The sequence below is a fragment of the Coenobita brevimanus genome, chromosome 75, assembly GCF_032717465.1.
Source record: "Coenobita brevimanus isolate Jiangsu-jjx chromosome 75, ASM3271746v2, whole genome shotgun sequence".
Classification (NCBI taxonomy): domain Eukaryota; kingdom Metazoa; phylum Arthropoda; class Malacostraca; order Decapoda; family Coenobitidae; genus Coenobita; species Coenobita brevimanus.
In genome coordinates, this window is record NC_137028.1 from 5,904,508 (window position 1) to 5,922,116 (window position 17,609).

Genomic DNA, 17,609 nt, shown 5'->3' on the forward strand with positions numbered 1-17,609 from the left:
AGATAAATTTCTGTTAGTATCGTAAACATATTAGGTGGCTTTGACAGTCGTTGCAGCTCGAGCCAACACGTACACACGCCAAGAAAAACCGTCCGAACAACCAAGTAAGATGAATTTCCGAGCGAGATCAAATGTCCGAATGGTTGTATTATTTGTCTCACTGAATCCGATGACCTAATTTTCCATCTCCCTCCTACCACCAGACAATGCTGCTCTGTTTAGGATAGACATCTAGTGGTCTTGGGGTTAATGAAGCTTGTATTTAAACCTCCAGTTTCAAAAGACTTTCATAAGGTAAGTGTAATCCTCTGAAGGTGGCAAGAATAAAATAAAAATCACGACATCAGAAGTAAGGATTTTGCTGAGAGTGCGAAGATGTAAGCAAGTTCCTAAGCGTTGATGGCCATTTATGGAACACCTGTACCTGCATCCCACACTACACAGTGTAGTCAGCAGTGACACAAGAAGGTCAGACGTGTTCTGTCAGCAACATGTGTCAGAAACTATTGTCAAAACATTGGTGCCTTGTCCACACACAGGCGCTCCCAGTTTTAATAATATCCCCCTTTCTTTCGTCATCCCGGCGTAGACTTTGTTTTGGGGGGATATATTTAAATAATTCCTTAATAATATGTGGAGCTCGTCTTGATGATACTTATAATTCAAAACACCGATATGAGGATATGTGTGTGTATGTATGTATACGCAGATTCAGTGGATAAATTTTATACGTGTCGTTTGTTGTGCCAGTGCTGTTTCACTTAAAGTATTCAGGTATATTATTTGCCAGGTGTCCTATCACGAACAAAGATTCACTGGCATTTGCAGTGCATAGTCTTATGTGAAGAAAATTTTAAATGGATATATAGCAATATGAACTACACAGCCGTAAAGTGTGAGGGGGAGGAATAGTCAATAGGTATAACTCTTTGATGTTCGGGGAAGAATGAGAAATGTTCGTGATTGATGGTGTGGAGGTGGTAGTGCTCATTCCGGCTTTCTTCTCAGGTTCTGACTTCACAGTAGTTTTCAGTGCCGCAGTTGGTAGGTCTTAATACTGTATCACTGGAACTAGAGTGGGAAACTAGCAAACCAACGGCTGTGAAACCAAACGTGCTGATTGGCATCCTTGAGAATAAAATATGAATTGAAGGCTGGGAAGAAGAGAGGAAAGTTAGAGAGAGAGAGAGAGAGAGAGAGATCGTGTTGATCTGCACCAGTGAGGAAAAAATTAACTGAAGGTTTGGAAAAGTAGGAGAGGTGGGCAAGAGAAAAAAAAAATGAGGGTGAGGAAAAATAAAATGGGAAAGTACGAAGAAGGTGAAAAAATAATTTGAGAAAATGGGTAGGAGTGGAAAGTGGGAAGAAAGAAAATAAGCTAGAAATATTCTTGGAAGAAAGTAGATTTAGAGTTCGTCCGTCATAGCTTGGCTGAGACTCTTGTCCCTATATAGCTTATTTCTCGTACTTACTGGCGGAATCAGACAGTAGTGCGGATGTATAGCCTTTCCATAACATTTCTTCACGATTAGCATTACATCATATTGTTGATCTCTCGTTGCAGCTCACCTTTCAGTATGGGCAGATGGTAGTTGTATACAGGAAGTGGGGATTGGAAAAATGTGTAATGAGAGAGTAAAAGTGTATTAGACAGACAGGCAGGCAGGCAGGCAGGCAGAGTCAGGGAGAAAAAAAATGCATACTGAGAAAGCGAAGGAGAAAGAATTGAAAAATGTATTGGGAAGAAAAAGTCCCAAGATGATGAAGCCAAGATAAGGAAAAGGATAAGGATGAGGATGAGCCGCCCGGTAAAGGATAAGGGGGAGGGGAACGGGGATGAGGTGGGATGGGAGACGGGGAAGCGGGAGGAATGGAGGGGGATTACGGGGGATTTTGGTTGGGGAGTGAGGCGTGGGAAAGGAATTGGGGTCTCTCTACACTCCCGTTGATTGGACGAGGTGGTGGCGGCGATGGGATGGACTGCACAAAGTTTTTTATATTTTTTCCCCGTATTATGATTACTTAATTTTTTTTTGCTGGTACTTTTTCGACTTGTTCATATTCCTTTTATTTACTGTTATTGTTTTTTACTTGCTATTAGTACCTTACTTACTATTGCTCTTTGACACCTCACCTTTCATAGTTTTTTTTTTTTATCACTGTTAATTACTGTCTGACTTTTTTTTTTTTTTTAACTCATTTTGATATTACTCAAACATTGTTTCATTTTTCACTTTTTTTTTTTCTCCACTGCCTTTGACAGTGTAATAGATAGATAGGTAGATAGATAGATAGATGTAGATATATTTGTATGTAAATAAAATTTTACCATTTCGATACTGACGCATCTCAGCATCTTACTTTGTCACAAAGTAATGACGGTTGACTGTTTCACCAAGCTTGGTGAAATGGTTAACGGCTGGTCAAGGATTTGACCCACTGTGCTTTTAGAAAGAGTCATAGTTAGACCAAACTTGGTGAAAATGTTGAGGGTAAGGCAAGAACAGAGGGAATAGATATTGAGAATAATCTATCAGATACCAAGATCACAATTTAAGGTCAAAGTTCAACGTGTATGTTTTGGAGTGCATTAGTATTTACTTGATGTTTGTCAGCGTCTATTGTGCTTGTCTTCACTCGTTTTAGTATTATCGAATCACTTGCCACCTTCTTACCATTGCTCTGTTAGGATTAATTTATCAACTTTACTATTTTTATATATATACGCCTTTTTTTTTTTTACCATTACTGTTTTTGGCTTGTGTATTTTTATATTAACGTAATTATATGTATTTTGACAGGCTGACAGACTTTGGGTATGTTCTGATAGATTTTAATTACTGTACTATGGGGACGTTTTTATAAGATCTCGTTCCACAAAGAAGAATTGTTGAGTTCTGGAAAGATTATAGCGGTGGAGTGGTTAATCGCGACTATATCTACCTCATACGGTTCGAATAATCCCCCTTAAGCTGAAGAAAATCGTCCGGTGGTTTTAAGGATAAAGTACAATATCGATGTTGCCATACTGCAGGAGGTCACTTTCTTATGCATATTTGCCTTTTATCGAAAAATTTCATTTATTTTTTTTCGTATATTTATTTGCTGATCGATTTTTATATATCACTTATTTCAGGACAGTTAGACCATAGAAACTTGCTAACTACATGTACTCTTGCTAACTACTTGTATTGTGTAGTAACTTTATTTAACTTCGTTCCTTTGCGGTTATTATCCATCCTTAACACTGCCAATTTTTTTCTCCTCTGTTGACCTTCTTTACTTTGATTTTCTGTCCAAATATTTCATTCCCCTGACCCTAGTAATTTCTCTTCATGAGGCACGGGAGAGTGGACGAAGGAACACTACTAATAATATTCTTTGCAGCGGTATTCCTAAACCTTGTACTTTCTCCCTTGCAGGATATAAGGTGTGGTCGAGGGCACAGTACTAATAATTTTCCAGAGTTACTAATAATTTTATATGCAATTATTCCCCGTTCCTAACCATGGTACTGCTTCTCCTACAGACACGAGATAGTGGATGAGAGCACGTTATTGATAATCTTTTCTTCGGTAGTGATAATTTTCAATGCTGTTATACCCCCGTCCTAGTTCTGATATAATTCCCTTGCTTCAGGATCGAGACAGTGGATGAGGGCACATCACTGATAATTTTTGTACCCTCCCAATCATTTTTCTACAAGTTATTTTCCATGTTCTTAATCCTACCATTTCTCTCGTAGAGGCACGAGACAGTGGACGAGGACACGTTACTGAAGATTATCTACGTTCCTAATCATTTTTCTACGATACTGATAATATTCTCAACAATTTTACCCCGTTCCTAACTTTGCTATTTCTCTCTTACAGGCACGAGATTGTGGACGAGGGCACGTTGCTGATTAAACACGTGCAGCAGGTGGACGGCGGGGTGTACATGTGTGAGGCGTGGAACCTGGCTGGATCCAAAACCACGGAACCCATCACGCTTTATGTGCACAGTGAGTAGCGAGGGTGGTGATGGTGTTGTGGTGGTGGTGTGGTGTAGTGATGAATACGTTGGTGTGATCGTGATGGTGTTCTGATGGTGTTGGTAGTGATTGTGGTCATGTTAGAGTCGTCGCTATTGTTTCTAGCATTATTGTTGTTATTATTGACAAATGATGATGATGATGATGATAACATTAAAGACTAACTTATTCACCACGTCTTTGATTGACATAAGTAAAGCAGTCATCTTTCAGTAGACAACGCACTCACTACCGCTCACCCACATTATTCTCTCTTTTTGACATTACTTAAGCCCATTGAGGACAGCTAAGGTATTTTCATTGGGGTTTTATTATGACTCTAGCCAAAAGTCCCCCGAGAGAGAGAGAGAGAGAGAGAGAGAGAGAGAGAGAGAGAGAGAGAGAGAGAGATTAGCAACAGTAACAGCAATAAAAACAGCGACAACAAATTAGCCCACAAGTTAAAAACATTTGCTTTAGTTGACCCACACCATACGATACGCACACCATATTCCACCCACATCCCACAGCATCCATATCCCAGAGCATCCACATCCCACCGTACCCACATAACCAGCACCAACTCTCCACAGCATCCTCATCCCACAGCATCCACATTCCACAGCACCCACATCCCACAGCATCCACATCCCACGGCATCCACATCCCACGGCATCCACATCCCACAGCATCCACATCCCACAGCATCCACATCCCATAGCATCCACGTCCCACCGTACCCACATCCACAGCATCCACATCCCACCGTACCCACATCCCACTGTACCCACATCCCACTGTACCCACATCCCACAGCATCCACATCCCACAGCACCCACATCCCACAGCACCCACACCCCACAGCACCCACATCCCACAGCACCCACATCCAACAGCACCCACACCCCACAACACCCACACCCCACAACACCCACACCCCACAACACCCACACCCCATAAAACACACACACACACACACACACACACACACACACACACACACACACACACACACACACACACACACACACACACACACACACACACACACACAGTCTTCACGAGCCTCATATTCCATGCGTTCCCCACAGTCTCCACACTTCGTATCCCCTTTCCTCACCGCCACACTCAGAACCACCCTCCAACACCCCACACAACCTCACCCACCCCCAGCAGAACACCCCTCACCCCCACATTATATCTCCTCCCTGCACATTATTCGTCCTCCCCAGCATACACTGTACCCCTTCACCCCCACCCCTCACTCACCCTCTTTCCACCCCCATCCCGCATTCTACCTCCCCCCACCCCACCCCGCACTCTGCCTCCCTCCACCCCACCCCCACCACATTCTGCCTCCCTCCACCCAACCCCGCACTCTACCTTCGTCCACCCCACCCTGCACTCTACCTCCCTTCACCCTACCCCCACCACACTCTACTTCCCCATCCCACCCCTTCCGCTCATTCTACCCCTCCACACCCATTTCCATCCGCCACACTACCCCTTCTCCACACCCCACATTACCTCTCCACCACTCTCACACTTTACCTCTGCCACCCCACACTGCCTCTCCATCTTCACCCCACAGTACCTCTCCACCCCCACCCCACACTCTACCCCTCCATCCACATTCCCGCCTCACATTCTCCCCCTTACCCACACCCCCACAACGCTCACCTCCTCCACTCCCACCACACACACAACCCCTCCACCCCCACACGCCCCCTGACCGCGAACTAACGCAACTCCATCTCGTCATTCACTCGTCTCATAAGAGGCTCTCTGCTTGATTAAGTTCCATTATCCGGACCAGCCTTCCCTGCCTCTTGCCTCTCCTCCTCTCCCATGCCCTCCTCTCGCCTCCCTTCACCCACATCCCAGGTTCTTCCCCTTCCTGAGTTCCCCTCTACCTTTCCTTTCCTCGTCTCTTGTCTCCCTTCCCCTTCCTCACTTTCCCATTCCCATCCAATTCCTCCCCTTCCCTCTCCCCACCCTTTCCTTACCTTCCCTCTCCCCACCCTTTCCTCACCTTCCTTCTTCCTTCCCCTCCTCACTCCACCTCCCTTTCCCTTCCTTACGACCGCTCTCCCTTTTTTTTCCCTCATCTTTCCTCTCCCGTCCCCTTCCTTCTCTCCCCTCACCGTCCTTCCCCTTTCACTTGCACATCCCTCCTCTTCTTCATCCTCTCTCCCCCCTCCTCCTCCTCTCACATCACTCACTCACCTCCCCACCCGTATCTTCCTTCCTCATCTCCCTTTCCAAACCTCACTTCCCTTTCCCTTCCTCACCTCCCTACCCCTTCCTCACCTCCCTTCATTCGCATCTCTCCTTTCTCCTTCCCCTTCCTCATCTCCCTCCCTTTCCCTCAGTCACTTTCCTTCTTCCATACCTTCCCCCTTCCCATCCTTTCCACCTCGTTCCCACTTCACTCACTTTCCCATTCCCCCATCCTTCCTTAACCATCACCCTCCATTCCCTCCCTGCCTTCACCCTCCCCTCATCTATTCTCACCTATCTTTCTCTCTTGCTCACCCTCTCTTTCCATCCCTCTTTTCCCCATTCAGCACTCCAAGTCACTCCGTCTCCCCAGTTGTCAACCGTTCCCCTTCACATTAATCTCCCCCATCCCTTAGATTCCTTCACCCACTTTTCCTTCCCCTCTTAGTATCACCTCCCTCTCCCTTTCCCCTTCCTTTACTCTCTCCACTTTACCGTACTCATCTTTCCCCATTCTCACCTTCCCTTCCCTTCCCCCTCCTCCCTCCGCCACCTCCCCTTTCCGTTTCTATCACCTGGCTTCTCAGTTCCCTCATTCTCTTCCACTATTCCCGTCTTTCACCCTCCCTTCTCTCCCCTTTCTTCCATTCTCTCTCTCTCTCTCTCTCTCTCTCTCTCTCTCTCTCTCTCTCTCTCTCTCTCTCTGTTCAGCCATCCAACGCTTCCCGTCTTTTCCTTCTCACTCTCCCCACCCTCCCCATCCCCACTCCCCCAACAAGCTGTCAGTCAAACACATTCCCTTGAGAGTGGCAGTAAACATAGCCTTTGTGTGTGTGTGTGTGTGTGTGTGTGTGTGTGTGTGTGTGTGTGTGAGAGAGAGAGAGAGAGAGAGAAAGAGGGAGAGAATAAAGAGACTTATTTCTGTGTGTGTATATACGAGTATGCTGACGTACCATATGTATAGATGTATGTATGTATATGTGTTTGTAAGTAGTGTGTTTGAGAGAAAAAAGCTGTGTGTGTGTGTGTGTGTGTGTGTGTGTGTGTGTGTGTGTGTGTGTGTGTGTGTGTGTGTGTGTGTGTACTTATGTGGAGAATGATATGCATGTTGTCTTTGCTTAGCCAAAAATTTAAGACACGAGCATTTCCTGCAGTAACAGAGAAACGCTTCACTTGCTAATTCTGTGTCGTTTGTTCCCCTCTATTTCACTCTTGCTTTTCATTCCTTATCTGTTCTTATATACCTTTTGTTTTCTGCTTTTCCCTGTTGGCTTGTTGTTCTCTTCAGTTTCCTTTTCCTTTTTTCTGTTATTCACACTACATTTCGTTTTTTTTTTTTTTTTGCCTTTCTGTTTCATCTTTTTTCCTTTCCTTTTTTTCGTTTCGCTCCATTTGATTTTTTTTTTTTCTTTTTGCTTGTTTCACCTGCTCTTTATACTTGTGGTGTATCTCTGTGTCTGTGCCTTTAGCGATTTATGTTTTGGTTCGAGTTTGTTTCGGTTATCAGCTCGCCTGAGGGTAAGGATGGAAGAAAACATATGTACTATATGCTAATGTTTATCATTCTTTTGAATTCCACTCCAGTACTGTATCATCTCAAAATAGGAAGAGTGGTGACTAAAATTTCCTTTTCATAAGATGGCCAAGTACAGATCAAGAGAGGTGCTAAAGATAATGAGTGTCGTAGTGGTTTTTCTCTCTCAAAGTCTGATTTTTTTTTTCTTTTTTTTTTTTTTTTTGCCTGGGTTTAGTAGGAAACGAGAACAGGCTGGGCACAGAAGAGGGAGTGATGAGGAAGAAAAGCGTTATTCATATGAAACGACAAGATGCGGACAGATACCAGGCTAGTTATGAAACATTCATTATGGATTCCAAAGATTTTTATGATCCGTTTAATTGGACGTTCGAGCTATGCAACGAGGGTCTATGCCTCAACTACATTAGAGTACCAGCGTAGTTTGCAGCTGCACTGGAGACATTTTCTGGTCTTTCAGCAGCACGTTTGCAGCATACGCATATCGGTTAATCATCAGTTAATCTGTAATCTCGGCTTCGAAACACTTTCTCCTTTAAGATAAACGTTTGCTTGACGCATTGACTGCAAGAGTTTCTTGTAAGTGTAAAAAAAAAATCATGTGATAGTAGAAAGATTTATATCAAAGACGTGGTACTAGATGAGTTAAAGCGTCTTTGGTAGTTAACAGTGCAGCAGCCTCTACTGGTGTGGGGATATACGACAGCTCTCACTCCCCTTTGCACCATCCATATTGCAGCGTGGATGAGTGAGCAGATTTATGCACTTAACTCATGCAATATTAAGTTCTCTAAGTCGCCACTTTATTCAGCACATACAGCCACTATAAACAATCCCACGAGAGAGAGAGAGAGAGAGAGAGAGAGAGAGAGAGAGAGAGAGAGTAGGGGGAATAGGGAATGAATTTAGGTAATTGATGAGAGTTAATTGTAACTGACATACCTTTCATATTTCCACATTACCTCACCCCCCACGCGTCCACCAGCTCATGTCCTGCTCTACAGCTCCCAATATTTCCACGTTACCGTATCTCCTACCCGTCCACCTATCTTTTGTCTTCCTCCACCTTACCCGTCCACCTATCTTCTGTCTTCCTTCACGTCCTCCCTCCGCTCATCCACGTATCTTCTGTTTTCCTCCACATCTCCCTCCACCCATTTGTCTGTCGTCTTTTCCTCCACACATCCTTCCACTCATATACACCCATTTTCTGTTTTTCTTCACACATCCCTCCACTTACCCACCTAACCTCACTCTACATCCACGCCACCCTACACTCATCCACCCATCTTTTCTTCCACATCACCCTTTACTCATTCACCTGTTTTCTCTTCCTCCACACCATTCTCCACTAATCTATCTATCTTCGTTTTCCCCGTCCACATTGAAGCCTCGTCCACTTCTCCACCAAATTCTTTATCGTCAACATTGTAGCATTGTTGAGTCTTACGTCTTAATTCATTTTTTTTTTTTTTTTTTTTTTTTTTTTTTTTTTTTTTACATCCACTGATCTCTTCCTCAGTAGTGAAACCTCGACAGTTAATTCATAGAGGCTTGGGATTTCTTTATTTTTCATTTTTATTTTTGCCACTTCCTGACGATTTTATTCAGCTTAGGAGAGATTTTTGGAATTAGAGGAGTTAGACACACCCTCACTAAACCCTTTCAGCGTGAGAGACCTTTGCTAAGCTGAATGAAATCGTCTGGGAGTAGAATAAAGGAAAGAAGATATTTGCCGGACTGGAAGAGATAATCCAGCTCATCTTTTCCTTTTTTTTCATCTTCTTCAGAGTAAAATCTTGGCAGTCTTTCCTTTTATCTTCCTGTACAGTGAGGGCTCAGTAGTTAACTCTCTCTCTCTCTCTCTCTCTCTCTCTCTCTCTCTCTCTCTCTCTCTCTCTCTCTCTCTCTCTCTCTCTCTCTCTCTCTCTCTCTCTCTCTCTCAGTAAAGTCTCAAGAGTTAGTCCATTTTTTTTTTTGCTCCTTCAACAATGAGGCCTCGAGAAATAACACCTTTTTTTTTTTTTTCCTCCACAGTGAAGCCCAGTTTTCTACGAGGTCCGCGCGACACGGTGACCCTGACGGAGCGCAAGGTGGAGTTCGAGTGTCAGGTGATGGGCGACCCTCCTCCTCAGGTATCTTGGAGGCGCCTCAAGGAACCATTACCTGAAGACCGCACGGAGATACTCGACGACCACACGCTCAGGTGAGGGGGGTGAGGTGGACAGGGGCATGGGAGTGAGGAAGAAGCGGGGGTGTGCAGTAGGTGTGTATGTAATAAGCTAATTTCCCAGTAAGATGTTGTTATAAGTGTGTGTATTGAGCCGTGTTTTCTGTAAGATGTGGCTGTGTAGGTATGTATTTATGTGTATGTGTATGTATGTATATATATGTATGTAGTATATGCATTGAGCTGGGATAATTTTTCAGTAAGATGAAGTTACAGATGTTTGTTTTAAGTTGAGTTATATTTTATGTAAGATGTTGTAATGCATGTATATATTAAGCGGAGTTTTTTTTTTTTTTTAATAAGATGTTAGGTGTGTATATATAGGGATTTTTTTTCCAATAAGTTGTTACATATATACGCATTAACTCGATATATATTTTTTAGTAAGGTGCTGTTATGCGTGGGGCATTTTTTGTTCAGTATTTATGGATTATGTGTGTATTAAGTATTCAGTATTCAGTATGTATGTATTTGCCTTTTTTTCAGTTAGATGTTTGTTATGCATGTGTATATTAAGAGGAGGTATTTTTTAAGTAAGATGTTAAGACTTGAGGTTGAGAGAAACGCTCAACCCCTAGACCTTGTGAGACTTCCCTTGTGAAAAGTAAAATAACAAGAGTAAGAATAAAATAACTAGGAGTAAGAAGTACAATAACGGGAGTAAAAAGTAAAATAAATAAGAGTAAAAAATAAAAGTAGAGTAAAAAGTAATGTAACAAGAGTAAAAAGTAATATACCAAAAGTAAAAAGCAAAATGAAAGTAAGAAGTAAAATAATAAGAGTAAAAAGTATAATAACAAGAGTAAAAAGTAAAATAAGAGTAAAAAGTTAAACAACAGGGGTAAAAAGTAAAATAACAAGAGACAGATAGGTCGTCAGGTGAGGCTTAAGGACTGAGTGTTGCTTTTATGAATATTTGACTTCGAGAGAATGTATTAGTTATATTAGTGTGATGCGTCCATGAAGTAGGACAAAATTGAAGTAAAATTTAAACCTTTGTAAAACTCAAGGCTAAGATGAGGTAGAAGAGAGGGAGTTGAGAGGAAGCAGGTGACGTTGAGGGAAAGCAAGTGTGCGGGAGATGAGGTTGAGGGGAAAGCAGGTGAGGTTGAGGGAAAGCTAGTGTGGCTGAGGTGAGGTTGAGAAGAAGCAGATGAAGTCGAGGGGTACCAGTTGAGGTGAGGTGAGGTTGAGGAAAAGTATGTGAGGTTAAAGGAGAGCAAGTGTGAGTGAGTGAAGTGAGGTTGAGGTGTGGGTGAGGTAAGGTAAGGTGTGGCGGTATTGACAGGAATGTGCAGGAATAACGCAGGTGACAGCCTCGACAGCCACAGCTACACCGCACCAACACAGACTATCTTGTTTTATCCCTTTTCGCAATATTTTCCACCGTTCCTTCCGGTTGCTTTTAATTGTCTTTCATATATTAATTAACCTTGTATATTATTTTCTGTATTATATCATTTTGTCTTGTGTCCCCGTTACCTCCTCCAACGAAATTTGACGAAAGTTCTGTATCAACCCGTGATACCAACGAAACGAAGGATTGCACATCTGAAACAGATTTTGTTCATCAGAAAGAAAACGTGCGTTGTCAGAAGCTTAAAAATAGCCTAGCTCTTTCACCGGGATGTTAGACTTATTTATTTGATTATTTTGTTTTATACTTAATATTACAAGACGATTTTATTTACCTTAGGAGAGCGCACTAGTAGTGAAAGGACAAAGACCATATCTGACTCTTTACGAGTAATAGTTCACACATTTTGTATAGGCGGAGATTTTTAGATGTTTTGTAACATACTTCCCGTGATTCAATAGCAAAATAAGACAAGACATTGCTGTACATCCTTTCCATGAACATTCCATGTGACTAGCATCTTTGTCTAGCGTTAATCTCTTGTTACAGCTCGACTTTCATGGTGGCGAAAAGACAGTTTTACACCAGGTTACAGTGAACAGAGTAGATAGATAGTGTTAAGTGAGTAAAGTCGTCTGGAGGTAGCACAGAAAAAAAAATAAGCCACCATACTGAAGGGTTTAAGGCTTTCAGTTCGATGAGGTCTTTTATTTCATCAGAGCTACCGAAAGACAATTGTGGCCTTCATATGACAGGCAAAAAATTGTGTTTTGTTCCAGCAACCCCCAGACGAGTTTATTAATCCGAAAGTAAATTAATATTATCATTATTAACTCTTTCCTGGTAGGAATATCCTTAATATTGTATTCCTCTGAACGCCATACGGTTTTATTCATCTGAGAGTAAATCACAATAGACTGCAAGAGTTAATCTGTTTGGGAGGTACGTCATAATTATAGAATGTATAGTTCTTTTTACCATAACTTGGTCCAGATCATCGTCCTTTCGCAGCTTACATTGTGTTGTTCGATGGTAAAGTAAGACAACACTGTGGCAGTGCATTCTTTCCATAACATCATATTCTAGAGTGCATCTTCTGTTACAGCCCAACCTGCAAGAGAGATGGCAAATTTAAACCAAGTGAAAGTAAAGAGTATAGAAGCCATATTCATCAGTACCTTCACCAGGGTTACTTATTATTATTATTATTATTATTATTAATTATTATTATTATTATTATTATTATTATTAATTATTATTATTATTACTATTATTATCATTATTATTATTATTATTACCCCTAAACGGTTTTATTCAATTAAGTAAACAAATATTTCGTAGTAAATGAGGTAGAAAGAATTATTGGGTGAACTGTAACCCTCTCAGTAGTAACCTTTGCTTCCTCCACACGATTTGATACAACTTTGGCAGTGCGTCTCTTTGATGGGGGTAAACAAAACTGTGACTCCTCCAGTCCGAAAAGTCTCTCGAGCGGAATAAAATAATCACAAGGTTGCCAGACTAAAACGAGAGACATCATCGTAGTGAAAAGGTTCTATTTTATTCACTTATAAGCCAGTGAATCAGGTGATGCCTTTTTAAAATAGATTCATGCTTTTGTTACACCTGACAATTATATTAAGCTTAGAGGAGATTATTTATATGGAGGGATTATAGAAATTTCTTCCATAGCCTATTTCTTGATGATATTCGAACTGCAGGGAATAGATGGTGACATGTGGAGGGGTAAGGACGAAGAACTATTGGGCCATGGTAACGGGCTGTGAAGCCTATGCCCAGAGTCGAACAATATATACAGTATATATATATATATATATATATATATATATATATATATATATATATATAGTATTGTAGTCGTGTCCTTATCCCATTCAGTCCGATGACGTTCCTTGATACACTAACACAATTGTGTTTAGTTTGGGAGAGACATGTATTATTGTGAAGAGGAAAGTGGAAGCTGATAACCTAGCCACATCTAACCCTTCTTGTTCCAAAGGTCTCTCCTGAGCTAAATCAAGACGTTTGGAGATAGGCTAGCAAGCATAAATTTTGAAATGTCTTCAAATTAATGTGGATCGAAATTGGCAATAGGTGCTGATAGTGCAAAGGTTGAATAAATGTGTTTGTGACCGTCAGGTAGGTCGCTAGCACGGCACAGGTGAGGTTTGGGTAAGGCTTTCCTCAGGTGGCCTTTACGTAATTACGAGAGAGAGAGAGAGAGAGAGAGAGAGAGAGAGAGAGAGAGAGAGACGGAATAGGGAATTAATTTAGGTAACTGACATGAACCGTTTTATCTGACTTTCCGAGAGTGATAAAGGTTACCGTACTCTTTTTTTTTTTTTTTTTTTTTTTTTTTTTTTTTTCCAGCTACCATGGACTTTGTTTTTACCCACTACCTACCAATGTGTGTGTGTGTGTGTGTGTGTGTGTGTGTGTGTGTGTGTGTGTGTGTGTGTGTGTGTGTGTGTGTGTGTGTGTGTGTGTGTGTGCGCGCGTGTGCGCGCGCGGACAACACGAAAACTAATAAATGACAGGGCTGATACTCGTCTTAACTGACGAACGGTGTTAAGTAACAATGAGAGAGAGAGAGAAACAGCGACAATATAAGAATTAAGAGTAGAGTTGGCCCCGCTCGTCATGGTAATAGAATTGTGGTTTGCGTGTGTTTGGGGGGTTGAATGGACGGATTTGTGTTTTGAAGTACGTGTGTGTGTGTGTGTGTGTGTGTGTGTGTGTGTGTGTGTGTGTGTGTGTGTGTGTGTGTGTGTGTGTCCCGGAGGTTTATTTATGCGAGCGTTTATGTGTTTACCATTGCTAGTGGAAGTCGATGAGTTTGTTTGCGAGTTGCTTGTTCGATGAGAAGGAAAGACATAGAGGGAAGGTTATTTTGTGTTGATGTCATTTGTGTTTGAGAAAAAGGAAGAGAGGAAAATTTTGGATTTATTTTGCGTTTGTGAGAGCTACTGTGTGTTTGAGAAAGAGGAAGAGAGAAAAAAATTAGGATTTATTTTGTGTTTGTGAGATCCACTGTGTGTTTGAGGATGCATTTGTGCTTGTCATCGATGTATGCCTGTGTTTGGGAGTTGTGGTTGTGTCATCATCATCATATCATCGTTGTCATCGTCATCATCATCACATCTTCATCATTAACATTTTTATTAACAGTACTATCATCAGCATCAGCATCATAATCATCATCATATCATCGTCGTCATCGTCATCATCATCATATCATCGTCGTCATCGTCATCATCAATTTCATCAGAATCATCACCACCATCATCCAGTATTGTGTAAGTGTTTAGTTATCTACCCATTCCACCCTTTTACTGCTGTGGTTGCCCTCAGCTAATGATTTTTCTCAGCTGATTAAAACCGCCTGATGTTAGCATGAATGAAATACCTAACTACTCCCAGAACAGCGTGGCGATTATTTCTGTCAGCGCTGTGAAGTCTGTTAGTAGTTTATTCTTGCTGTTGGTGCTTTAGGGGGACTTGTCGAGGCAGCGATACAGTTTTGCCCGGTTAGGCTATACAAATACACTTAGTTCCCACCATAATCCCCCAGAAATTGAAGACAACTTTAGCCTGCAGTCCACTTGGTTCAGATAAGCCTGGGGTTGCAGCTGCTACTTTTATTACATTCTTCTTGCTGCTACCAAATGATTTAATTCTGCTTATGAGAGCCTCTGATAATGAAAAGGATTATTAATGTTGTACTTAATTTCTCCGGTTTGATTAGTCTGCCCCAAGATGAAAAATTGTAACGAATTAGTAGAACTAAAAAAAATTACATCATCGGGCTTAAACGACCATTCAAGAGTGTCTGTAACTCTCTGACTGCCAGGATTCCTTGCAGCTAAACAAAACCGTCTAACGTCTGCTTGAATAAAATACCTAAACTGGAAAGGACCAGCCTAACCGTTATGGAAGACAAAATTATATTCTGTTTACTACAATTGTTTCTTGCGTAAATACAACAGTTTCACACTTTCTGTTTTCAGGTGTACGAGTAATATACTTGTATCTTCTTCATAAACATCATCTTAATATTGGGTAGTCTTTCTTCCATGCTGGATGTTATATTTTTTTTTATCCTCTTGTATGTTATAGTTATAAGCACAATTTCTGTGTGGGTATAACAGATTGTTACATCTCTCTCCTTTTTGTCCAGTTTATATTTTCACAACACAGTGTCTGTATGTGGGTATAATTTCTTTCACGCTGTTACATTTGTCTCTGCCCTTTTGTATTTCTTTAATAAAAAGAGTTGTATTTTGGGGTATAATTTGTGCCATGCTAAGTTATTTAATCTCTCGCCTTCAGGATCTCGCGTGTGACCCCTTCCGATGAGGACACCTACGTCTGCGAGGCTGTCAACATTGTGGGCACTGCCAGGACCAACGCAACGCTTACCGTCTATAGTGGGTGCTCTCGCCTTTTGAAGTATCACCAACTCTTAACCCTCATTTATTTTTTCCCTTTTTTGATATATAGGTTCTGCTGTGTCTTCCCGCGTTTTGTGCCCTGCCTTGTGTCCCCGTCCCCCCCTCCCCTCTTCTTAAATATATCCTCTCTTATGTAGCCATGCATATTATAGTACCCACTCTCCTGCCCCTTTGTTTCATCCCCCACCCACTTTTTTTTTTTTTTCGATAGTAATGTTTCCCCTATTTAGTTGTCCCGTCTTTGTTTTTCTTGTCATCTTTGTTCATTCGTGTTTTCCCCAGCTCCATAGCCTCTTCTTTTTTTCCGTATTTTTTGGTCTTTATGTTCCCTCGTTTGTGCACCCGTTCTTGTTTCGCCATCCTCTTGCCCCCTTCATATCATTCCTTATTTTGTCACCTACAGAATTTGTCTTAGTATTTGAGTCACTCTTACTGTGTTCACCACTTTCTTCCTTCCTCCCCATTTCTGTCTGTCTTTGCCTCTCCCGTTCCCTCATTCTTGCGTTTTCTCTGTTCACCCTTGTTCTCCTCTCCTGCCTCCCCTTTCGTGCCTCCTCCCCTCTTCAGTCTCTCATTCTTGCCTCCTCTGTCCAGTCTTTCTTGTCTCCTCCCTCCTCTTCTCTTCTCTGTCTCTTCTGTCTCATCTTTCTTGTCTCCTGTCCCCTCTTTCTCGTCTTCTTCACTGTCTCCTCTTTCTGCCCCTTCCCCTGACTCCTCTTTCATGTCTCTTTCCTGTCCTCTCTGCCTTGTCTTTCGTATTCCTGTCTCTTCCCTGTTTTTGTCTCCTTTTACAGGCCTTTGTTTATTTTGCGACCTTTAACAATGTCCTTCCTTGTGTGTATCCATTCTTGTGTCCGTTCTCTGTTGTTCACTCATTTTTCCTGCGTTTTTATTCCCACTTTCGTGTTTCATCTTCTGTCCTTTCATGTCTCCTCCGTTGTGTCCACTCTCATGCTCTCTGTTTTGTACCCACTTACCGTCAACAACAGTCCCTTCTCCCCCGCAAATAATAATCTTTGTCACCGCTCTTGTTTTAGGCTCATTACTCTCGTCTGTCTCTCTGACTCAGGTGCCGTCCAGGTGTCTTACTTATTCCATCACTGTGAGGAGTCTTTCTTGAACGAAACGCATTTGGCAGTATCGGGAATAAGAAAAAGAAAAGTCTTAGTTCTTTAGAAATTAGCCCTATAACCTCGGGGGACGACTTACCGACATCTGTTTTAGAGTAGCTAATCCCAGACAGCTTTATTGAGGGTTAGGAAATCTCTTGATATAATGTTTTTTTTTTTTCCTCACTCATTCTGTCCTGTGAGTCACTCCCAAGCCAAACAAAATAGTCTGCCGGGGTAACAAGAACACCGTATATAAGGACGTCTTCATACAGGAGCTAAATGCGTAGATCCTCACACCCCTGCTTTATTTGTCCCCTCATCCTTGTCCCTTATTCCGTTCCATGCCTGCCTGCCACCCCCTCATCGCCATTGTATGTCCCCTCACGCCCTCTTACTCTCCCGCCTCCCCCAACACACTCGGTCCCCTTCATATCTCACATTTATCCTTGCCCTCTGCTCCCTGTTCCTTGTCACACCTGTCAACCTCTCACTCACCAGTATGTCCTCTCCCTTTCTCTCCTTTCCCTTCACTTCCTCCTATATCCCCTTTCCTGCCACCTCACGCCCTCTGACCCTGATCACCTTCCCCCCTCCTCTCTCATAGCCTTTCTTTCCCCCTCATGATCTCCCTTCTGTTCCCTTGCCTACCCTGTGTTATATTCCCTATCCCCT

General features: G+C 42.2%; 1 protein-coding gene across 1 annotated transcript in view; it reads left to right on the forward strand.

Annotated features, from left to right (window-relative positions):
- The window catches only part of LOC145408030 (roundabout homolog 2-like), a 345,608-nt gene that overhangs the window by 262,937 nt on the left and 65,062 nt on the right, over nucleotides 1-17,609 (forward strand). The window contains exons 5-7 of the mRNA XM_080278831.1: nucleotides 3,873-4,003; nucleotides 9,804-9,972; nucleotides 15,704-15,801. Of these exons, the coding sequence (XP_080134957.1) occupies nucleotides 3,873-4,003; nucleotides 9,804-9,972; nucleotides 15,704-15,801 (398 nt within the window). The remainder of the gene's footprint in view (nucleotides 1-3,872; nucleotides 4,004-9,803; nucleotides 9,973-15,703; nucleotides 15,802-17,609) is intronic.